The sequence below is a fragment of the Diceros bicornis genome, chromosome 11 (assembly GCF_020826845.1).
Source record: "Diceros bicornis minor isolate mBicDic1 chromosome 11, mDicBic1.mat.cur, whole genome shotgun sequence".
NCBI lineage: Eukaryota > Metazoa > Chordata > Mammalia > Perissodactyla > Rhinocerotidae > Diceros > Diceros bicornis.
In genome coordinates, this window is record NC_080750.1 from 52,139,971 (window position 1) to 52,165,470 (window position 25,500).

Here is a 25,500-nt window from a genome sequence, read left to right on the forward strand (position 1 = left end):
CTGAGGCCACGTCCCACGTACAGCAACTAGAGGAATGTGCAACTATGACGTACAACTACCTACTGGGGCTTTGGGGAAAAAAAAAAAAAGGAGGAGGATTGGCAATAGATGTTAGCTCAGAGCTGGTCTTCCTCAGCAAAAAAAAAAAAAAAACCACAATAAGATACTATTACACACTTATTAGAATAGCTAAAATTTTTAAAAAGTGACAATGACAAGTGTTGGCAAGTATGCAGAGAAACTGGAACTCATATGTGGCTGGCAGGAATGACAAGTGGTACAGTTACTTTGGAAAATAGTTTGGCAGCTCTTCTTTTCAAGTTAAAGGTACACTCACCCTATGACTCAGCAATCCCACTCCTCAGTATTTACCCAAATAAAATGAAAACTTCACTGGAGCAAAGGTCACACAAAAACTTTTATGCAAATGTTTATAGCAGCTCTATTCATAATAACTCCAAACTGGAAGCAACCCAAATGTCCTTCAACTGGGAAATGGATAAACAAACTGGCACATTCATGAAATACTATTCAGCAACAAAAAGGAAGGAAGTATTGGTATTCATGACATGGATGGATCTCAAATGTATTATACTAAGTGAAAGAAGACAGACTCCAAAGGCTGCATACTATATGATTCAATTTATATGACCTTCTGGAAAAGACAAAACTGTAGAGTGGGAGAACAGATCAATCCATGCCAGCAATTAAGAGTGGGGGGAGAGTTTGACTCCAAAGTGAACGTATAACTAGGATATTTTGGGAGAAAGGGTGATGAAACTCTTCTTTATCTTGATTGCTATAATAGTTTCCTACTGTTGCTGTAACAAATTAACCACAAATTTGTGGCTTAAAACAACAAAATTTATTATCTTACAGTTCAGAGGTCAACTGTCTTAAAATCAAGGTGTTGGCAGGGCTGCATTCCTTCTGGAGGCTTTAGGAAAGAAATGGATTATTTCTGTCTCGCCTTTTCCAGCCTATAGAGGGCACCTGTACTCTTTGGATCATGGTCCCTTCCTCCATCTTCAAGGCCAGCAGTGCAGCATATTCAAATCTCTCTGACTTCTACTTCCCTTGTCCTATCTCCTTCACTGACTCTGACTCCCCTGCCTTCTTCTATCCCTTATAAGGACCCTTGTGATTACATTGAGCCCACCCAAGCACTTTGAGATAATCTCCCCATCTTTCATGATACTTAATTTAATCACACCTGCAAAATCCCTTTTGCCATGTAAGGTAACATATTCATGGGTTCTTGGGATTAGACATGAAAATCTTTGGGGGTGAGGGGTGCACATTATCTTGTCTACCACAGCCTATCCTCTGGCCCCACATGCAAAGATTCACATCTGTCCCCCATGCAAAATACATGATTCACCTCATCGCAACCTCCCCCAAAGTCTCACCCTATTACTATAATGGTATTGGTGATATAACTTTATCCATACGTTTTTCAGAAGTCATGGAACTGCATACCAACAGTAAATTTTATGGAATAGAAATGTTAAAACTGGGTATAGAAAAAGAGGAAAAGCAAAGGAGACTGAGAAGAAATCATCAGTAAGGTGGGAAGAAAAGAAAAGATAGTGGTGACCTGGAGGCCAAGTAAAGAAAGTATATCAAGGAGGGCGTGATAAACTCAGATGCTGCTGAGATCCAGGACAACGAGGGGTGAGAACTGGTTTAGCAACATGGAGGCCTCTAGTGACCCTGACAACAGTAGTTTCTGTGGAGCAATCGAGGAAAAAGTCAGATAGAAATGCGGGTTCAAGAGAGAACTGGAGGAGAGGAACCAGAGACAGTTAACATAGACCAGTGCTACTCAAGTAGCCAGTCCGTGAACTACTTGTTACTGGTCCTCCAGGAGATAAGGAGTTTGCACCAGAATGTAAACCAATACATTGCTCCCTTTACTGAGAAACCTTACTACGAAAAAAAAAGTCAGCTGGATCTCAACAATGTTTAGTGACAAAGTTGATTAACTTCTGGCTCAAGACTTGCCCTGTCTTCTCATGGACTGGTCACAGTTGGCGGAGCAGCACCAGACCACAGACCACACTTTGAGCAGGACTGGTAAGGCTTCGGAAGTGTTTTGTTACTTTACAACCTCCACATTTTTTATTGTTGCTTCCTCTCCTATTCTTTGGTCATTGTGAGTTTATGCCTTAAAAAATTCTTTACTATCATTTTAGCAGGGTTTAAGAGGAAACAGTAGTAAATTTGTATATTCGATCCACCCACCATCTTTTCTTGTAAGTATTAGGTTTTCTTTGTATTAATGGCATGTATTATTACTTAAAAAGCAGTTGTACTAAATATATTGAGTTATTTACGTTTTTTATGTAATACATGTTGAACATTTCTTTATTAATTAGAAAATAATACATAGTCACTGTAAAAGTTTTAAATAATACAGAAATAGAATCAACAGCCAAAAATCCTTTCATTTTATTTTCTTCTCCTTGTTCAACCCTTCCGCCTTTCATTCTCCCACTCCATAATCACATACTCTTTCCAGTGTGAACTACTAAGTTTGTTTCATATCCTTCTGGACTTACTTCTATCGATTTACACACACATACACACACACCATTTTTAACTTAAGTGGGATGTCATGACATTATACATATATATTCAACAATTCAATCTGCTTTTTTACTTAATATATTAGAGGCATTACTTCATGTTGGGTCATATATATATCTATAGATATCTACATCATTTTTTAAAATGCTACACAGTTTCATGCCATGAATCCATCACAACTTTAAAGATTCATCTATTGAATCTATACATTATTTCATATGCTCGATATGAAACAATACTGAAGTAAACCTTCACTCATGTAACCTTTCACACATGAATACTTTTGTAGGAAAGATTGTTGGAGTCAAAATTATTGGATCAAATTACCACTGAAAATGCTGTTCCAATTATATGGCCATTATTGCCATACCCACGGGTCCATTTGTGCACACTCCTGCCCAAACCAGATGTAACCAATCTCTTCACCCCTGCTACTCTGACTTGGAAAAAATACCCTATTTAACTAACATTTCCCTGATAGGTAGTAAAGTAAGATATCTTTTCATATATTTTTTGGCCACTGTCTTTCATTTACAAGCTGTATGTATTTGTCCTTTGTTTATTTTTCTTTGCTTTTTTAAATCTTTTTTTTTTTTTAAAGATTTTATTTATTTATTTTTTTCCCCCAAAGCCCCAGCAGATAGTTGTATGTCATAGCTGCACATCCCTCTAGTTGCTGTATGTGGGACGCGGCCTCAGCATGGCCGGAGAAGCGGTGCGTCGGTGCACGCCCGGGATCCGAACCCGGGCCGCCAGCAGCGGAGCGCGTGCACTTAACCGCTAAGCCACCGGGCCGGCCCTGCTTTTTTAAATCTTAAATTTAATATCTGAATAGGTATAAAGGTCAAGTTTCAAAATTCAAAAGGTAGAAAGGGATATACAATGAATTCTCACTGCCACCCTGTCTCCTAGCCACCCAGTTCCCCTTCTCAGAGGCAACCAAAAAGACTAGTTTTTATAGATTTAGAGACAGTCAGTGCATATATAGGGAAATGCATATGTAAGGAAAACGTACACATATCTTTTCTTTTTTTTGTGTGAGGAGGACTAGCCCTGAGCTAACATCCGATGCCATTCCTCCCTTTTGCTTGAGGAAGAGTGGCCCTGAGCTAACATCTGTGCCCATCTTCCTCTACTTTATATGGGACACTGCCATAGCATGGCTTACCAAGCGGTGCGTCGGTACGCACCCAGGATCCGAACCCGCAAACTCTGGGCCGCTGAAGCGGAGCGCACACACTTAACCACTTGCGCCACCTGGCCGGCCCCACATATCTTCTAACACAAATGGTAGCATGCTCTCCACTTTGTACCTGGTTTTACTCAAAAACATTATTTGGAGATTATTTCTTCTTGGTAAATAGAAGGTTGCCTCATTCTTTTTGATGGTGTTATTTAACCAATCCTCTACTGATGGACGTTTAATCTGTATTCTGATCTTGGCTATTACAAATAATCGTGCAATTAATGCTTTAGCATAGTGGGAGTATATCCCTAGGATAAATTCCTGGAAGTGGAATTGCTGGGTCAAAGGACATACCCATTTGTGATTTTAACAGATATTTCTACATTTGCCTTCCACAGGGGTCACCAATTTACATGTCCCAATAGGACACATGAGACGGCTTGTTTACCCAAACCCTTGCTCACAGGGAGTAGTAACATTTTCACATATCTGGTTTGCTATCTCAGTGTAGGTCAATTAGCATTTCTCTTATTGTGACTGAGGTTTGTCATCTTCTCAAAGGCTTATGAAGCATTTGTTTTTCCTTTCCTGTGAAGTCTGTTCATATATTTGGCCCTTTTGGTGGCAGTCCCTTCTTTTTCTTAGGATTTGTAGAAACTTTTATACTAGAGAATTCTGCCCTTGCCTGTGTAAGGGAAAAACACACTTTTGCCTATGTTTCTTCTCTACTCTCAATCCTCTACTACACACTGCTTCACTTTTGACATTAGATCTGTGGATTTTCCACACGTGAACCAATTCTGCGACATCAGCTGGGTGTCCTACAATTTAACTCAATTCTGAAACCATCTACCTGGAGATAGTGTCAGATCTCATAGGTTAAGGGTTCAGTTCTACAAGACTGCCACCCCCACGCATGCACACACTTCAGAAGCCAATCCCAAGTCCAGTTTGTTACCTGTGCTTCCCACGACCCCTGAGAGGTCATCATCAGGACTTTGCTTTTTACAGAGGTAGGGAACCATTAGAGTAACATGATCTGATGTACATTTTAGAAGGAGCTCTTTGGCTGCTGTATTAAACATTGATGTTTTTTATGTGTGTGTGTTGGTGGGGGAGGTAGTGGTGGTTAGAAGCTGAAAGACCACTTAAGAGACTATTACCATAATTCACGTGAAGAAGACAGATTTTGGATCTATTTTAAAGGAAAAGCCAGCGGGATTTGCTGATGGATTGTATGCGGGGTGTGAGAGGAAGAGGAGCTACCATTATGGAGATGGAGAAGGCTGTAGAGGATAGCTCAGCTCTGGACATCCTATGTATGAGATGTCTTTTAGACATCCAAGTGGAGAGCTAAAGGAGGTAGCTGGGTGTATGAGTTTGGCGTTCAGGGAGAAAACTCAGCTGGAGATGCACATTTGGGAGCTGACAGCTTGTAGACTATATTAAAACCATGAGACTGTGTGAGATCACCAAGAGGGTGAGTGTTGATGGAGAAGAAAGAGGCCCAGGGACTGAGCCCTGGAGCACACTAACAAAGAAGACAGATAAGGAATCTGCAAAGGAGACAAAACAAGAAGCCAGTGAAGCTGGAAGAAAACTAAGAGACAGTAGTGAACCACAAGCCAGAATGAAGAAATTAATCAAGTAGGGAGTGATCAACAGAGATGAATGCTGCTCATCGGTTAAGAGGAGACCTATGCACTCGTCCCTCGCTTAAGCAATATGGAAGGAAGGTATGGGTAACGTTGACAAGACCAGTTTCAGTGGAGTAGGAGGGTAAAAACCTAGACTGGATTAGAGAGAATGGGAGGAGAAGAATTAGAGACAGGCTTCTCTGGTTTACAAATAAAACAAAACAATTTTCCTTAGGAAACCTAGGGAATGTTTTGAGATTTCTGTGATTGTCATATATTCAAGGTTTATTTCCTCAAGAATTTAAGAGCCTACCAGATGGGAGTTGTGTATTCAAGACTTAAAAAAGCGTCTCTGATCAGGTTCTGAGATCACTAACATAACAGTGTTGAGGTAAGGTATAGGAAGATAAGGTAGAGGAATATGGGCATGAATGTCAGCCCAGGGCCAATCTTCCTCAGCAAAAAGAGGAGGACTGGCAATGGATGTTAGCTCAGGGCTAATCTTCCTCACAAAAAAAATATATATATATATATTCACTCGAGCCCCTACTGGCTCTCACATGACAGAAGATATCTGACGTGGTTTACAGATTCATCTGTGTGAACGTTTTCACCAGTGCTGCGTGTTTGAAGAGTCATGGCAAAAGAACCCAAAACAAACTAGGAAATGTTTCCAACAAATATAAACTGATGACTTTCCTTATATATTAAGGAAGATTATGTTTTTAAGAAAAAGAATATCCTAGGAGAATAATAAGCAAAAGACAAATATGCATATCACAAAAGATTTATAAAAGGCCAAAGAATATGGGGAAAAAAGGCTCAACTTCATTAGTATTCACAGGAATGCAATTTGAAACAATGACTTTCTTTTTTTAATCCATCAGATGGGCTAGGATTAAAAAGACTGATAACCTCCACAATCGGTAAGGGTATGGACAACAAGCAGTATAAATTAGTACAATTTCTTGGTGGTGGGATTTCAAATAATTTTTTCCTTTATATTTTTCAGTATTGCCATTAAAAAATAATGAGCTTTTAACTCAAGAAGTCACGTTGCTATTGTCATTTGAAATAAAATCTCAAAATTAACAATATAGAAATATATCCACACATATATACAGATATACTTTTAATAAAATGTTACTATACCTGCCTGAGCTCAGGGCCATCTTTCTGCCGCCCATCTTCCGTCCGCATTGCACTACAATCTGATCGCTGCTACTTGCTTGCTTACAACCCCTCAGTGGCTCCCACTCCAGAGCAGGCCCCGCAGCACAGAAAGCATCAAAACCCTCCAAGATCTGACACTCTCCACCTCTCCTCCCATGTCCTACCTCACACTTTTGGTTCAAGCTATACACCGTGCTTATGATCATTTGTAGCCGTCTGCCTTCTTTACTCATTAATTTTTGTGTGTGTGTGTGTGCATGTGTGAGGAAGATCAGCCCTGAGCTAACACCCATGCTGATCTTCCTCTTTTTTTGCTGAGGAAGATTGGCCCTGAGCTAACATCTGTGCCCATCTTCCTCTACTTTATATGGGACGCCGCCACAGCATGGCGTGACGAGCGGAGCATTGATGCGTGCCCAGGATCCGAACCAGCAAACCCCTGGCCACTGAAGCAGAGCGTGCACTTAACCGCTACGCCACCGGGCCAGCCCCATACTCATTAATTTGCCTGGAAATCCTACAGCCCCCTTCCTCCCTAGGGTACTGTCTGACCTGGAGCCCCTATAGTACCTTGGCTGACCAGCATTATTTCACTTAGCACAGAGCCTCGAAATCCTAGTCCTCTCCCTCCTTAGAATGTAAACTACAAACCAGGATCTTTCTTCTTAATTTTTGTATCCATCGTGCTAGCACAGTACCTGCCTGGTGAATAGAATGCTTAACACACTTACATTGTTTTGGTCATTTTTCTTTTTTGCTAATTCTGATACTTACTTTCACTTTATTGTTTGAAATGTTCATTATTCAGTTTAGAAAAGAGTATTGGAGGTTATACAGACAACACACCAGAACCTGAGTATTCTAACTTTTTAACTTTTCCTTTCTCTATAAACCAAAGTTCATCCCATAAACCTTAGAAACTGACTATAGGTCCAAATTGAATCTAAAAATAAATAAGAATTCATCATCTACCACCAGTGTTTTCTTTTTGAAAAGGAAGACAGCTGAAGGCAAAGTTTATAGGCTCTTCCAGAACATAGAGACAGATTTCCAGAGAAGGCAGTGGCTTAGAGACGTACTTATTAAAAAAAGGAGGAAAGATGAAGGGAGGGAGGAAAAGTCAGGAAACTAGGATACAATCTGAATTTTAAAAACACAATTTTGGCTTTAGTTTGTGAATGTTGTCATTTTGGGGATTCAACGATATTACCGGTAGAGGATGCGTAATCACCTTTACCTTAGTAGAAAACTTTTAGAATGCCCCAGCAATGGCTGTAGCTGAAGGAAACAGGTGTTTGCCCTCTGTAAGTAACAGCAGATGTGACCAAATGAACACATCCCTTGTCAAACAGTTGTGCATAGCTCAAGAGTTTTCAAATCACATATTGATTATTCAGCTAATGACCGAAAACTATTAGCAGCATACATTATCACAACATCCCCTCCCCTCATCACGTTAAGCTTTCAACCAGTCTTTCGAAGGCAGCATGTGAAGGTGCCAATAGCAAACTGATCAGTTAAAGGGGCACACTAGGAAAACTGGAGAAATAATGCCATTTACTCATAGAAATGCTTCATTGTATCTGGAGAATTAGATATGTTTAACATCTGCATATAAGTTGATATGACATTTTATTCCCACCATAATTTTTAAATATAATCCAAGACTAAAAAAGTGTCTTTTTTCTTTTTAGACAAATTTAAAGCCTCAAAAGATCCCTTTCCTATAACTGAACTTATAGATCCAATGAAGGTATAGTTAATACAGAAATACACGGCAACTTCCTGAAGAAGGGTGAAAATAAAGAGAAAGTTTCAAGTCTTCTCTAAGTATTTCAGTTGTTGCCACTGGAGATGCCGCTGATGTAACAAGCAGCATCGGTCAGTCTAACACTGGTCATTCTAACACTGGTCAGTCGAACACTGGTCCAAGTCATCTGCATATCCTATTTCTGGAGAATAAGAAACTGTAGGAGTTTGCATAGTAAATCACCTAATGAGACCTTGGTCCTACAGTGAGAAAATTCTTTATAAAAGCTACCTGGGCTAAGCTGTCATCCAATACCACACAAGCATATAAAATACAGGATAAGGCTCCGTCGGAAAAAACATTAACCACAAGAATAACGACTTCTCTCATCAGTTTAAAAGTGGGAAGATCTTACTTGACCAAAGCCCTGTTTTAACTAGATTGTCATGTCAGACTTCCTCTATAAATAGCCAAATTATTACAGGGTTCTAATGTCCTGTGGAAGAAGTGTTGGCCAAGGAGATGTTTAAACTATGCTTTTGATCCTAGGATAAACCAAGCAGTTAAATAATTTCAAAATGTGCAAAACAGACATTGTCCTCGAGTTATCGAGGCTCTACAAAGTATCTTGCAAATGATCCACAAGCCCTTACGTATTAAATAGCCACACAGGTGAGAACCAAATTCAGGCTTCCAGCAAAAATTGTAAAACGTTGCTTGGCAAAAGCTTCAATTGCCTATGACAGCTTGTCAGGTAGCCATTGTCTTAAATTCCTCTGGATTCCTCTGGAATAGCTGTCTTTACCTGGAGCCTCTCACATTCTACTTGGCTGAGGGCTTAGGTCACAGGAAGTGAAAGCCAACAGCCGCTTACTCAACAGCGCGTTGTGTCGCTTCAAGTATCCTATTATGTCTCCTTGCTTTTCAACAACTTCTTCTAGGCTTGAGAGAGTCCTGCAAAGAATCAAGATATTAATGGGTCACACATATGCACCAATACTCAGTCTCTTTGCAAATGGGTCCCTACCAGTTTTCAGTACAGCATATTGTATTTGTTACTTTTCCTTAGATATTATAAGCCAAGGCATGATTCCAAAATGGGATTCTTCCACGAGACTTGGTTTTACCACAGCTGAACAGAAGTAAACAAATCAAACATAATTCTAAATGCACACATGCAAAGTTGTCAACTCCAAGCATAGAATGGTTTCTAGATTTCCAGGGACAACTTTTAATTCTCTTTCTCTAATCTTTTACTCCCCACCCAAAGCTTACCTGAATCCAGTCTCTGAGGTAATATTGATGGGGTGAGCATAGATTTTTTCTTCTTCAAGTACATCAGGTTGTGGTTTGGATTTATTAAATTTTCGAATTTTCACTAAAATAATAAAGTCATTATTGTCAGGTTATCTAATTATGATAAATTCTCTACTTCCATTTAGTCAAATGACATTCATTGGCTATTTTTTCCAAATAAGTTAATAGGCATAAAAATGCTTCATAAAGTGAAGAAAAAGGTTTGTTTATCGACATACTCAAACATTTGAAAGTCAACGATGTGCCAGGCCCGTACTAAGCGCTGGGAATACAGGGATTACCATTTTTATTGATAATAATAGTAGCAGCTACCATTTTTTGTGCACTTAAAACACAGAAGGCACAGGTGAACTGCTTCACGCGCACTGCCCCATGAGGCTCTCAGAACCGCCCCTGCGGCGGGTGCTCTTATCTCTCTTACTTTCTATAATCGAATAATGGGAAGCTCAGGAAAGTCAGAGACGCAGCCAGGGTTCTAATCCAGGAAGCGTGACTTTAAAGCCTCCGCTGTTGGCACTACCCTAGAAAAAGAGCTACTAGTCCAAGGAAAAATATAGATAATAAGCCTACATTCCAAGACAGTACGAAATGGACCCAAAATCAAAGCTTGTACAAAGAGCTATGACAGCCCTGGAGAGCAGCCCCTCACTCAGCAGGAGTGGTGACGGGAGGGAGGATCAGAGAGCAGGAAGTGGTGGGGCCCAAGTCCAGCCTTGAGGGAAACACAGGAAGTAATCACACAGGCTAGGGGAGTGGAGAAGAAGGTGCAGCAGGAGGCTGAACAAACGCTTAGGATCTTGAGAAGGCGTGTGTGTACGAGGGTTGTGGGAGTGGGGCACCGACAGCAGGTGAGGCTGGAAAGGCAGGCAGGGAAGACATGAGTGGCTGGTGGGCCATGCCAAGGCATTTAGATTAGATCCTGAGAGCAAACAGCAGTCATTAAAAGGATCTCGTCATCATCCCTGAAGAGCAGGAATGGGCAGGAGCCAATTCGTGGAGAGCCTTTTATGCCACACTAAGATTTCAGCTTTTCTTCCCCAGGCCATTAGAAACCTCTGAACAGGGAAGTTGTTAATGATCAGAGTTACCTATGAACATGATCACGCTGGCAGGAGTAAGGAATATGAATCAGAGGACAGAAGGAGGGAGACCAGTAGTGTGCCTCCTGGAATTATCCATGCAAGACGTGATGAATACCTAACCAAGGCAGTGGCATTGACAAAGGAAAGGAGACAGATGTGAGAGGCAGGTGGACTGAATAGGACCGATGAAACACTGATGGAGACTAAGGTGGAAGGAAGAATCCAGGATGACACCTAGGGAGGTGCAGGCTGCCACTGTTAGCTGAGATAGGGGAGGAGGGGGAGGATGGGGGAAGGTTTTGAAGAACAGGAGAGGAGGCTCAGTTCAGTTCTGATCTTGTTGGTACCTATGGGACACGCAGATGGAAATGATCACTAAGCAGATGAATATAAAGGTTTGGGTGGCTCTGTTCATTTAGGGGCTGCCCACTAGTGTATAGATGGTAACTAAATATGGCGAATGAAAAAGGATGAGGGCTAGTGAGAGAATGCTGATACCCACCCACCCATATTAAAAAAGCAGGGAAAAATCTGCTAAAAGAGAATGTAAATAAATATCCAGAGAGGTAGGAGCAGAATCAGGAAAGAGCAGTCAGTGTTCACTGCCCTAAAAGTGAAGACGTGTAGAGGATCCAGTGAATTTGGCAGTTTGGAGGCTACTGATGAACTTGGCAGTTCTTTGGGATAAGTGGCATCACGGACTGAATTGCGTTCCCCCCAAATTCATATTTGAAACCCTAAGCCCCAATGTGGAGATAGGGCCTTTAGTGAAGTAATTCAAGTTAAATGAGGTAAAGTGTGGGGCCCCGATCTGATAGAGGAAGAGACACCAGGGATGCGCCTGCACTGAGCAAAGGCCACGTGAGGACACAGCAAGAAGGCAGCCATCTACAAGCCAAGGAGAGGCCTCAGGAGAAACCAAATCTGTCGACACCTTGATTTTGGACTTCCAGCCTCCACAACTGTGAGAAAATAACTCTGCTGTTTCAGTCACCCAGTCTGGGCATTTTGTTATGGCAGCCCTAGCAAACTAACGCAAGTGGGCAGAAGTCAGCTGCAACGAGGTAGATAAGCAGAAACAATGAAGGCTTCCAACTCCTCAGGTCTGACAACAGACAGAGCAGAACAATTTGCATCTCTGAATAACAGCTACTGTACTGTCTGAATAACTCTGGGACCTGGCTGGAACCAGCAGTCTCCACCAGAGAAGGCTACAGGGGAAGAAACAGCAAGGGTTGAGCCAGGTCTTAATGAAGGCAGTGACTGTCAACTCAGACTGAACATGAGAATCACATGTGCAACTCCAAATGAGCCAGAATATTCAACATGTGGGGAGGGGGAGGGGTGGTGGGTTAGACCCGGGCACCAAACTTTTGAAAAGCTCCACATATGATTCTTTCCTGGTGAAGAAGATTGGCCCTGAGCTAACATCCATTGCCAATCTTCCTCTTTTCGCTTGAGGAAGATTGTCTCTGAGCCAACATCTGTGCCAATCTTCCTCTATTTTCTATGTGGGATGCCGCCACAGCATGGCTTGATGTAGGTCTGCACCCGCGAGCCCTGGGCCCCTGAAGCAGAGTGTGCAAACTTAAGAACTAAGCCACAGGGCCGGCCCCAGATTCTTTCCTTTTTCATAACAACTTTTGAGATATGATTCACATACCACGCAATTCACCCATTTAAAGTATACAATTCAATGGTTCAGTATATTCAAAGAGTTGTGCAACCATCTCCACAATCACATTTAGAACACTTTCATCACCCCAGAAAGAAAGCTGGTATCCACTAGCAGGATTCTCCATTTGCTCCCTGCCTCCCCAGCTCTAAGCAACCACTAATCTATTTTTTATCGCTATAGATGTGCCTGTTCTGGACATTTCATATACATGGAATCATATAATATGCAGTCCTTTGTGACTGGCTTCTTCCACTTAGCATAATGTTTTCAAGGTTCACCCATGTTGTAGCATGTTTAGTACTTCATATATTCATTCCTTTTTATGGCTGAATAATATTCTATCATATGGATATAACACATTTTGTTTATCTATTCATTAGTTTATCCTAATATCATTTAGGTTGTTTCCATATGCCTATGATAAATAATGCTGCTTTGAACATTTGTGTACAAGCTTTTGTGTAGATATGTACATGTTTCCAGTTCTCTTGGATATAGACCTAGAAGTGCAATTGCTGAGTCATATGATAAGTCTATGTTTAACCTTTTGTGGAACTGCCAGGCTCCACATATGATTCTGATGTGCACTCTCAGCTGAGAACTAGGCTGAAGAAGCTACAGCGAAGAGGTTAAAGAGAAATGTGAAAACATTAGGCGATATGCAGAGGGTTCATCAGAAAGGACCACGAAGGACCAGGCCGTATGACACAAAAGAACAAAGTGAGGTCATATAACTAGGAGCCCTTGACTTTTAGGTACAGCAAGGAAGTTAGAAATGAGAAGCACCTACAGCTTCAAAGGGCACAGGCACAAAACCTGAGGTGCTACAGCTCCCAGGTTAGAGGAGACTGGGACTGAGCCCCGGGGCTCCACCACCAACAGGTCAGGGAGAACACTCAACAAAGGAGAAGATGGAGCCCAGGGAGGCAGGCAGGAAACCAGGGAAGCCAGAGTCCCAGAGCGTTTCAAGGAGGGAGTGATCAACTGTGTCAACTGTCATCCAGTAAGATAAAGGCAGAGAATCGACTGTTATATAAGGGCTGCCGGGGAATCTGAGCTATGTTTATATCTTATCTCTCTAAAATGGTGTCTTCCACATAATAATTCCTATATAAAGGAACAAACTTGGAACAAGTCTAAGCTTCCTGAATTGGGGCACAAGAGATAATAGGTACACAGTATTAAAGTAAAAATTAAGAGGCAGGAAAAAAAGACTCATAGTCTGACAATATAAAAATGTCCATCTTTGGGCCGGCCGTGTGGTGTAGCGGTTAAGTGCGTGAGTTCCGCTGCTGGCGGCCTGGGGTTCAGATCCCGGGCACGCACCAGTGCTCCGCTTGTCAGGCCATGCTGTGGCGGCATCCCACATAAAGTGGAGAAAGATGGGCATGGATGTTAGCCCAGGGCCAGTCTTCCTCAGCAAAAAGAGGAGGATTGGCATGGATGTTAGCTCAGGGCTGATCTTCCTCACAAAAAAAAAAAAAAAGAGTGTATCTTTAAGACTCATCTTTGCAGTATTTAAAATAAATTAAATTGGGGCCGGCCCCGTGGCTTAGCGGTTAAATACGCGCTCCGCTGCTGGCGGCCCGGGGTTCGGATCCCGGGCGCGCACCGACGCACCACTTTTCCGGCCATGCTGAGGCCGAGTCCCACATACAGCAACTAGAAGGGTGTGGAACTATGACATACAACTATCTACTGGGGCTTTGGAGGGAAAAATAAATAAATAAAAGTTTAAAAAAAAGAAAATAAAATAAATTAAATCGGATGCATTCAGCATTTTTTAGATCGCAGATCAGGCAATAACACCAATGCAAACTGCAGGGAACAAGAATCTTCCACTCCTTCCATCATAAGTCAAGGAAAGCATGCATGCGAGAACATCAAAGTACTAAAAGACAGGTGGACTGTTCACCATTTACATCTTCCATCCTGTACTGAAGCTCTTACAACTTCAGGGCAGTTTTACCAGCTGCTGGAAGGCTGATAACTGAGGAGCATTAATTGAATCTTTGCCTTATTTTCCAATGAACGAAGAGCTAATCAAATTTAGTAACTCAACACTGTTTTAAATTTTATGTTCCAAGTTCCCCTATAGAGGCAGTCAAGCAAATTAGTGCTCAAAGAGAAGAGTCCACCTTGGTTTCTAACTGCACACTTATAATGCAAATAAATTAGTCAAAGTTAGGTTAGAATTAGTATATCAAAGAATCATGTCCTAAAGAGTTACTGTCAACGTTATCAAAACTAGCTACCTTTTAAAATCTTTTTAGTATAGAAAAGCAAGAAAAATGCATATATTAGGGACCAACCTTAAATTTTCTGTGACACTGAACAACAGCAACCTTTGTCCCTAGAAGCTATTCCCTAAATCTCCTGTCAGAGCCTACAGTGCCTTTAAAAGAACATTATAATTTAAAAAGTAAACCTATTATTGAGGATATGGAGGAAAAATAGTCATATTTGAAGCTTCTAAAGAAATTCAATTATTTGCAGAAACCCTACACTAAGTAAATTTATAATTATCATAACAATTATAAACCTTTCCTAGGTACATCATCTATTTATTTTTCAAATCTGAATTACCAATTATCAGGTTTTCTTAAAGTAGGAAGCATATTAATTTGAGATTTAAAAGACAATTTTTAATGGTGTATTTTATTCAGATAAAAAATTTAAAAATTAATGTAAATAAAGATGAAATACGTTTCTAAGTCTTTGACTATAGACCAAAGCAATTCTTTTTAATTAGGAGACAATGGATTAAAATAAATGGTATATGCTAAAGGAAAATTCTTCCTGTTCAAGTTTAGGTGTCATGTAACTAATATAGTTGTGTCCAAGTGTAAAAATTAGTTCCTCTCAGGATTCGTGGAACATCTGCTTCCTCTGCCTCCTTTTAAACGGTCTCAGGTTTTTTGTCTTTTTGTTTTTAACATAACCTGTCTTATTTATAGTATAATTAATTTTAAATGCTACAGCAAATCCTTTAAAAATAGTACAATAAGTCCCAGAGAAATAAATCTTGGACTACATTTTAACAGTATTAATTTCCCCCTATTTACATGACGACGTTCACATTATCTTTGGAATATTGTTGTCACCTCCTTCTATGTCACAGAGCATCCTATAGGTATTGTAGAAAATACTTTACCAATGGCTTATACCCCTGGTTGTAAATAAAAATTGTAGGGACATTATAAAATAACATGCTGATTGAATTCTATTCTCAGATCTAAACTAGAATCCCATTTACAGCACTTGACAGACATGATATGAATGGAGCTGATCTTAATCAACAAGATAATTCAATGTTCATTTCTGTCACATGGATCACTTTACTAAAGTAGTGAGCTATTAACTATACACTGAAAAATGAACTTTACTTTAAAGTCTCATCCTTTTCTATGAAGTTAAGTGGGTGGTGTACATTTCTCTTTTTCGAGTGAGGTACAAATGTAATCCTCTACCTAATTTGGCTAATTGTTAGCTGATAACTACAGAAAAATTTATAAAAGTCAATTAGGAATGTGACATCATTCACATTTACAAACTGGTCACTCCATTCATATTCTAAATACTCTTCTCTAGGCCTTAAGGAGACACACCAAAAAAATGAAAATGTAAAATGAAACACAAGCTGAGACCCATGTGACGTCTTCCTTCCTAACTAGAGAAATGATTGCTTTGAAAATGGATAGATAAGGTATTTTATTACCACAAAACAATTGTTGCTCAGTGCCACAAAGTTAGCTCCTATTATGGACAGATTAAACTGCTTGTCAGTACTGCAGCAGGAATGAAATCTAGGTTTCTCCAGGGCTTGAATTTTTTTCTGTTAAAAAATTCGGGCCGGCCCCGTGGCTTAGTGGTTGGGTGCACGCGCTCCGCTGCTGGCGGCCCAGGGTTAGGATCCCGGGAGCGCACCAACGCACCGCTTCTCTAGCCATGCTGAGGCCGAGTCCCACATACAGCAACTAGAAGGATGTGCAACTATGACATACAACTATCTACTGGCGCTTTGGGGGGGGGGGGAAATAATTTTTTTTAAATTCTGTTTCTGTTTTTTCTGTTATCCTTCCATCTATTTTTCATGTTACCATATCTGCAGCTTACTTTACCACTGAGAGTTTTAAGAGAGACAGACAGACAGACAGACAGAACAACACTCAGAAAGCTCTAAATTTAGAAAGGAGTGGGCTCTTAAATGGTTTATCCCAAAGCAAGTTTGGGCTAAATGCAGTTTTGCATGCATTACTTATTTGCTTACTTATTTTGTATTTTGTTATTATTATTATTTTTTTTTTTTTTGGTGAGGAAGATTGGCCCTGAGCTAACACCTGTTGCCAATCTTCCTCTTTTTGCTTGAGGAAGATTGTCCCTGAGCTGACATCTGTGCTAATCTTCCTCTATTTTGTATGTGAGACGCCACCACAGCATGGCTTGATGAGCAGTGTGTGGGGTCCGCACCCAGGATCCGAACCTGCAAGCCCTAGGCTGCCGAAGGGGAGCAGGCCAACTTAACCACTATGCCACTGGGCCCACCCACGTTATTTTTAATTTTAAATGCCAGACTTACATTTCAGTTGCCTTTGAGGAACCAAAGTTTGTGGGTCTTTTTGATTGTTTTTGTTTTTGTTTTTTTTTGTGAGGAAGACCAGCCCTGAGCTAACATCCGATGCCAATCCTCCTCTTTTTTTTCGCTGAGGAGGACTGGCCCTGGGCTAACATCTGTGCCCATCTTCCTCTACTTTATATAGGATGCCACCACAGCGTGGCTTAACAAGTGGTGCGTCGGTGCGTGCCCGGGATCCAAACCAGCGAACCCCGGGCCACCGCAGTGGAGCGCACCCACTTAACTGCTTGCGCCACCGGGCCGACCCCTTGCTTTTGTTTTTTTAATGAAAAGCCTTCACATTAGTTGACAAAAATTTGTTGATGACACAAATTTAGAAACGTGACTCACTGGTATCTTCCTGTTGGTTTGAAATTAGAGAAGTGTGGATGTGGACAGCAATGAGAGATACAGATGCTAAACAGGTTCTCAGCTACGTAGACAAACTTCCTTGTCGCAAAGCTAATGGGATAGGCTTCAGGTGGGAATGAAACAAGCAGTCAAAGGTCTTTATAAGAACAGCCTAGTTGTAATTCTCACCTGTGTAAACGAGCAGACACATGAGGGAACAGATCAGTTCCAGGGCCAGGACGGCCAGGATGAGGACAAGATACAGTCTGCCGGGCTCAGGGAAGGAATGCTGCACGCACAGGATGAGCAGAAGCGCTGTGCTGCCTGAGAAGGAGAAACACAACATGGTGTCAGCTGGAGCCCAGTGCCCACACCCACGAGGGCATACACACACCCAGACGCATTTTATACTCAGCAGTGAAGGAAGTTAAAGGATAAAGACCAAAAAACGCTAATCTTTTGAGGAAAAAAACCCAACACTTCATCTAAGAGTTAATGATGCCCCATAGAACAAATACACATATAAGAATCTGGACTTTCTTAAAAACTAAGGAACGATTTTTTGCTTCATAGAATGATGAACAATGACATTCCTTTGGGTTCTGTGTGCATTTAAAAAATGATGCCGTTTTTAGAAATTTGCATTATCCTAGTTCTTCAGGCTCCAGAGGCACCTGAGGACCCTAGTAGCTTGTTCTGGTCACATCGTGCGCCAAGGGCAGAGCTGCCCCAAGGTTAAGAACGCTGCAATGATCCAGCCCACCTGGATGAAAATCCGGGACACGCTGCTAACCGTGGACAAATGACCTAACACCTCTGCCCCTCGACGTCCTCGTCTGAAAAATGGGGATAACAGCACCTTCCTCACAGTGCAGTTGTGAGAAGTAAATGAGTTAATATATGAAAAACACTTTGAATGGTGCCTGGCCTGTCAGTATTCAATAAATATGAGCTATTTCCCCCCTGCTCAGCATATCCATTATTGATTCTTGAAGACTATTTTAACCTCGTTCTGCACTTTTATTCTAAAGAACATCAAAAAAATTTAGGGGCAGAAGTGATTCCTATAGCATCTTGTCTTAGAATTTCCTCAAACTTATTTAACGTATTTATTGAAGTCTGATCAGAGTGGTAGGGGGATGCTTATTTGATTTACCATCTATTTCTTGGTACAAAAGGGATGACTGTGAGCCAGAGAGCCATGTTTAACCACCCATCGGAAGTCCCTCTACACAAAGCTATGTTCTAACAAGCACGAACCCCTCCCCTCACACTCACAAACGTCACAGTGCACTAGCATGCTGACAGATTGCTAAATTTGTAAGTTAGTTTTGTGAACAAGACAAATATAATTCTACATTTAAGGGGAAAAAAAAACCTGCACAGAAAGTGAACATACAGTTTTCAGAGGATTTCTTTGTTTTTTTTACTAATTTTATTTATTTATTTTTTTCCCCCAAAGCCCCAGTAGATAGTTGTATGTCATAGCTGCACAGCCTTCTAGTTGCTGTATGTGGGACGCGGCCTCAGCATGGCCGGAGAAGCAGTGCGTCGGTGCGCGCCCGGGATCCAAACCCGGGCCGCCAGCAGCGGAGCGCGCGCGCACTTAACCGCTAAGCCACAGGCCGGCCCAGGAGGATTTCTGATGTACTGGGCACGCCTACATGTCAGCAGGGGCATGGGTCACAGGGCGTCACAGGAGCTCTAGGGACATGAAGTCTGCAGCCCGGTGGGAGAGGCATACTGAAATAAAACATCCCCTAAATGGCATGTGCTGTGCACATTATAAAACTCCCCTCCTTGAGGACGCCCTGCCCAGCGCATCTTGTTCAGACTGATTACATGGGCCCTGGGTTACCGCAACAGCCTCCTCATCAGTTTTGCTCCAATCAGATGCACTCGCCAGCTACAGCCCATGGATCTTTCTAAATCTCACACATCTCAACGTGCCCCTCCCCTGCAATGGCTCCCCTCTGGCATCCCTCAGGATCCGGCCCTGGCCTACCTCTCCAGCCTCGTCCTTCACCCTTTACCCCCTCCCAGCTCACTCCTGCTCGGTGCTGCCCTGCTCACCCTCTCAGGGCTCAACAAATGCTTCCTACATGGCAACTGTACATGATCAGGTTTGGGTTTTTTAATGGTTTTATAACCAAAGACATAAGCCTAAATGTTTCTTGTTTTATTCCATTTGCCACTTAAAAAAAAAAGATTCTAAGAATTAATGGAATACTTACTATTCATTAAAAATACCGGGAGGAAACAAGTTCCTGTGGGCAGGGGAGGTAGTACAGTCATGAGGGCCTGAGCTCGGAGAGCCAGGAGGCCTGGGCTCCAGTGCAGGACCTGCCGCCTCTTACGAACCGTGAGCCCCAGACTCCTGCTCTATAAAATTGGGGAAATAACACTTTTCACACAAGCCCTGTGGTAGGAGGAAATGCACTAACGATGCCTAAGTAGTGTTGGGACCCATGGCAGGCCACCCCAAAATATCCCACAATGGCATGTTGATTATTTTGGATTAAAGTTACTTGAGAAGCAAAAAAGGCATTCTGACCCTCCTGTCTCTGTTCCTCTGAAAGCAGAAAATAAATCTCCCAGGTGAAAGGTACTCTCCCTGCATCCTTATCACCAGAGCTAGGGAATTCAGGGCTGAGAAGCCTATATAAAAAAACCTTGCTTAGGGGCCGGCCCGTGGCGCAAGCAGTTAAGTGCGCGTGCTCCGCTGCGGCAGCAGCGGTTAAGATCCCGGGCGCGCACTGACGCACCGCTTGTCGAGCCATGCTGTGGCGGCGTCCCATGTAGAGTGGAGGAAGGTGGGCACGGATGTTAGCTCAAGGCCAATCTTCCTCAGTAAAAAGAGGAGGATCAGCATCAGATGTTAGCTCAGGGCTGATCTCCACCCCCCCCAAAAAAAAAAAACCTTGCTAATTTACTATCTCAAGCCTAAACTCTGCTTAAATTCCTCACTAATTATGTACCTCAAATCTAAGTTTCTTTGCCCTGTCATTCATCACAAATTTATTTGTTTATTTGTGTAAAATATATATATTGCCTGCTTTCTTTACTCTCTGAGCATCATTTCTCTATGATCTCCAACACCTACTTATTAAACTGGGTTTTTCTCCTGTTAATCTGGTCTCTGTCAATTTTATTATTAGTCCAGCCGTAAGAACACAAGAAGGGTAGAAAGGAATTTTCCCCTGCCCCTACAGTAAGCGTTCAATAAATGGTAGGTATCATCATTATTATAATTTTAGTTTTATGAAATCGATGGCAATTCCAGGCACACGGCATCCAGCCCCTCCTCCAAGCAAGTCCCCATGACAGACTTGGTCATATGCTACACCACAGCAAGACCCTGCCTCTTTGCTCCATTGCACCCAAGAGCAACAGACTCAGTCAGTCATCAGGGAGGACCCGAGCAGGCATTTCTCCAAGGCAGCTGAGAGCACCTCAGGCCCTCCTGAGGAATATGACCAGTGGGAGCTAAGGGTGTGTAGAACACAATCTCTCTGACCTAGGGTCCTAGAATTCCTACTGGGACCCACTTCTATAAATAAGTTTTCCTACCAAAATTGACACTCCAGAGTAGTTCCCTCAAGCTGCACTTTTGCACGTCCTCAATCTCTGGGTTCATCCTTTCAGGCCCCGGAGGGGAACCTGTCTGGGCGCATCTGAAATTTACTGCTTTTCAATGAAGGGCCAAGTTTTGATTTCAATGGAAAAACCGAACAACTAAATATGCAACTTGCTATGTAACTAATAATAGTTGACAGGGTTCAAGATATATTTGGATCTAAGGAAGGAAAACAGATAAATCAGATAAATATTTTCAACTTATCTGGAAGGAAAGGAAAGCCCCTTGGCCCATCTCTACAAAATAAAATAAAATAAATCTATTTTTCTCTCTCTAGAGAATAACAAAAAGTATCAGGATGAAGCTCATCAGTATCCAGCAATACTATCACATGCAATAAAAAGAAGGGTTACACCCTTCTGATGAGCTGGAACGTCTATATCCTCATAGAGTTACCTTCCTTTTCTCCAAATAAGAAAAAAATACTTAAACAAAATAGAAACAGGGCAAATACCTGCCCCGATCTCTTTGACTTTCTGCGTCCTTACATGAGCAACATAAAAGTGATGCCATTTGTGATTAAACTAGGGGTCCAATTGTTTAGAAACTGATTATGATTAAGGGTCACATGTTTAGCAAGAATTTGAAAGTCAAAGAAAAAGTACAGATCAGACAATGTCTTGCTGGGCCTCAAAAATACTATTTCCAGACCATCACTTGAGAAACTGAACATTTTGGTTATAGCACATATAAAGTCTTTCAGTAGTTAAAATTAGGTTTCTGCTTTTATCTTTGTGGGAGGGAGGAAAGGTTGTAGTGACATCGACTGGCAAAAAGAGAGTACTACACATCAAAGGTTGAAGATGTAAACCAAGCTCTTCCTCAGGGAGCAGTAAATGTGATCCCCCCACCCCCCCCCACGCCCGCCTCCTTCAAGGTGAGTCAAGATCAGCCATCCCTATAAAATGCTTCTTTCTCTGCTATAGCACGGCCCTTTAGCTTCTACTGAGAACGTCACTGAGTGGATGAACTCGCAGCTTACCCTTTAAGAAAATGCACTAACAGAACATAGAAGAAAAATAAAAGTTAAAGTTATGTAGAGCTGTTTTTCTGGGTAAAAAATTCATTTCTAATCTGGTTTCAAAATGTTTAAAGATCTATTCTGGACTCAAATTGAAAAAGAGGGTCTTTTAAAAAGGCAGAAACTTTGACACTAAGGCAAAAATACCTAAAGAAGTTCAATTCAATTGAATGCCGTTAAACCTTTAAAATAATTACAACAATAAAGAAAAGCAGGCATTCACGCATTCTAAGTCCTGTGTGGACTTTCTGATCTTGCCTTCATAAATCGTTTTGCAAGGCTTCTGTTTGGGATAATATATCGTATTACATAACAGTCTCTCTTACTGCAAGAAAAGCACTGAGCTTCATAAAAATAAAACAATTCCCTCTTACCCTACAAGTATCAAATAACAACAGCATTTATATCTCCTTGAGATGAATAAGCCTGCTGAGATCAAAAGAGGGGAAAATTCTACATTTCACACAGGGATATATGGATACCACATTCATAATGAAGGGGGGCAGAAAAAGCCACCCCAAAATACACCTTTTTGGCAGAAGGATTATTAAACTGATTATTTTTAAGAAACAGCAGACACAGGAAAAGCTCTGAAAACCAAGAAATTATCCTTTTGTGAGTGATATTTACATTTATAAGGGAAATCTCCATTTGCGAGGGTGTCTCCCCCTCTGTACAGGGAAGAGAAGGATGGCTCTAAATCTCTATAAACTCTTATCAATGGAGAAGGCAATGACCTAAATCTGCATAACAACCTTACCCTTGTTTACTGTTTTTCCTGGTGATCTCCCATAACTGCCTCCCCACAATATCTTCTATTGTCTTTAGCTGCAGATGGTATCTAAGGGGCCATTTCAAGGAGGTACTCAGCTTTCCTGGGTCTCTCCCATGTATACAGGTACACATGTTAGTAAACTTCTGTTTGTTTTTCTCCCTTTGATCTGTCTTTTATTTCAGTGAGAGTCTGAGCCAAGAACCTAGAAGTGTAGAGGGAAATTATTTTTTCCTCTCCTACAATAACAAACACAGATTTCAAAGGAAACTAAGGCTGTATATATTATAAGAAAAGCTTCAAGACATTAAGGTGATCCGAATTTTAGTGGCTGCAACACACATCACTCTCACAAAAATGAGAATATATTTGATTATCAAGTCAAACTTCATGTTTTCTTTCTGCTGTCATTTTTGCCACTCAAGCAAGCCACAGACAAGCTGAGCAGGACAACTGGGCTTACCCACGGAATGTATCATCAGTGCGAGTCTTTTAAGATGCCTCGTTGATCGGTAGATCGCGTTATAGCCTCGGCTTCTTACTTTGCTGTGGTGATACTGGATGTACCGTTCGAGAAGGAAATGCAGAATCCACAAAATAACTTTTCCAAGGATTATGACCGTCTGAACTTTCAGTGGGTTGGTATAGTTTCCTGGGCACTTGTCCTCATTTGGATTAGGGTAAGAACAAAGCACACCTGTTAAAAACGCTAAAATAACAAACACAACCTGGTGGAAAGGAAAGCGGTAGGATTAATATTCAATATTTAGATTTAAGAAACAATAATCACCATCGCAGTACATACTCTTATACCTACGACTGTCACTATCCTATTTTTATAAGTGAATTTAAAAACAGAGGTTTTGCCATTTTTTACAAACGTTTTAAACAGAAAATTTGGAGAAAGATTTGCAGAAAATTTGGAAAATATAAAATCACAAATAAGAAAACAAAAATCATCCCAAATCCCACATAACAGAGACAAGCACTTAATGCTAAATGCAGTTTCCTAGGGCCGGCCCTGTGGCTTAGCAGTTAAGTGAATGCGCTCTGCTACTGGCGGCCCGGGGTTCGGATCCCGGGCGCGCACCAATGCACCGCTTCTCCGGCCATGCTGAGGCCGCGACCCACATACAGCAACTAGAAGGATGTGCAACTATGACATACAACTATCTACTGGGGCTTTGGGGAAAAAAAAAAATGCAGTTTCCTGCCCACTTCTCTTTTTTTTTTTATAATTTTTTATTTATTTATTTTTTTTCCCCCAAAGCCCCAGTAGATAGTTGTATGTCATAGTTGCACATTCTTCTAGTTGCTGTATGTGGGACGCCACCACAGCATGGCCGGAGAAGCGGTGCATCGGTGCGAACCCAGGATCCGAACCCGGGCCGCCAGCAGCAGAGCGCACGCACTTAACCGCTAAGCCATGGGGCCGGCCCCTGCCCACTTCTCTTTTATTGAAAAGAATAACAAGTTAGTTTAGCACCTCAAAGGTAACTATTAAAAATCATGGCTTAAAAAAATTTATTTCTTGGGCCGGCACAGTGGCGTAGTGGTTGAGTTCACAGGCTCCGCTTTGGCAGCCCGGGCTTTGAGAGTTCAGATCCCAAGCTCGGACCTATGCACCACTCATCAAGCCATGCTGTGGCAGGCATCCCACATATGAAGTAGAGAAAGATGGGCACGGATGTTGGCCCAGGGCCAATCTTCCTCAGCAAAAAGAAGAAGATTGGCAACAGATGTTAGTTCAGGGCTAATCTTCCTCATCAGAAAAAAAAAAAGTTTATTTCTAGTTTCAGTTTTAAGAGAACAAGAATAACTATCCAATTAGATTGACAAAAATTTAAAAGATTGGAGCCAAAATACAAGCAAACACCCTCATAAATTGCTGACTGGTCTGGGAATTGCTGTTGAAAAAATAATTTGGAAATATCTATCCCTCAGAAGTAAAAGCACTAGTACATAGGATGTACGGGTATGAGTATTTACTGCAGTATTCTCTATATTTGCAAAAACACTGAAAATTGCCCATGTATATGTGTCCCTCCATAGCAGAATGCTTGAATAAATTAAGGTACATCCACTTATATAATAGAATATTATTCTGCTATAAAATAATTAACTTTAAATCGCTGTGTATTAGTTTGGATGGATGTCTACGACATGTGAAGATTAAAAGAAAGAAGTTGTAGGGTAGTAGTTCAAAGTGTGGTTTCCAGACCAGCCGCATCAGCATCAGCATCAGCATTACTGGGGAAATTGTTAGAAACGCAAATTCTCAGGCCCACCCCAGACCAGCTGAATCAAAATCTCTGGGGGTGTGGCCAAGAAATCTAGTTTAACAAGCCTGCCAGGGAGTCTGATGCACACTGAATTTTGAGAAACACTGCTGCAGAGTAATAAATACAGTACTATCCAATTTTGGTTTTTGTTTTTTTAAGAAACAGGGGAAATCTTTTTATATATGTAATCTTTTTGTATAGATTTGTATACACTTAACAAAAGGCATGGAAAGAGCTGCAACTGGCCCCATTTATTAACTCAGGGAGAAGGGCTGAAGCAGAGAAAAGGGAAGATTATGATTTTATCTTTGTACACTTCGGTAGTACTTTGTTACAATAAGGAAGTATTATTCTGTATTTTAAAAAATCAAAAATTTGGGGCTGGCCCGGTGGCGCAAGCGGTTGGGTGC

The 25,500-nt window shown here is 41.4% G+C and overlaps 1 protein-coding gene across 1 annotated transcript in view; it reads right to left on the bottom strand.

Annotated features, from left to right (window-relative positions):
- The window catches only part of TMEM192 (transmembrane protein 192), a 118,156-nt gene that overhangs the window by 80,348 nt on the left and 12,308 nt on the right, over positions 1–25,500 (bottom strand). The window contains exons 3-6 of the mRNA XM_058550311.1: positions 23,272–23,536; positions 17,568–17,702; positions 9,611–9,713; positions 4,434–9,289 (exon numbers count right to left, since the gene is read on the bottom strand). Of these exons, the coding sequence (XP_058406294.1) occupies positions 9,151–9,289; positions 9,611–9,713; positions 17,568–17,702; positions 23,272–23,536 (642 nt within the window). The 3' untranslated portion in view covers positions 4,434–9,150. The remainder of the gene's footprint in view (positions 1–4,433; positions 9,290–9,610; positions 9,714–17,567; positions 17,703–23,271; positions 23,537–25,500) is intronic.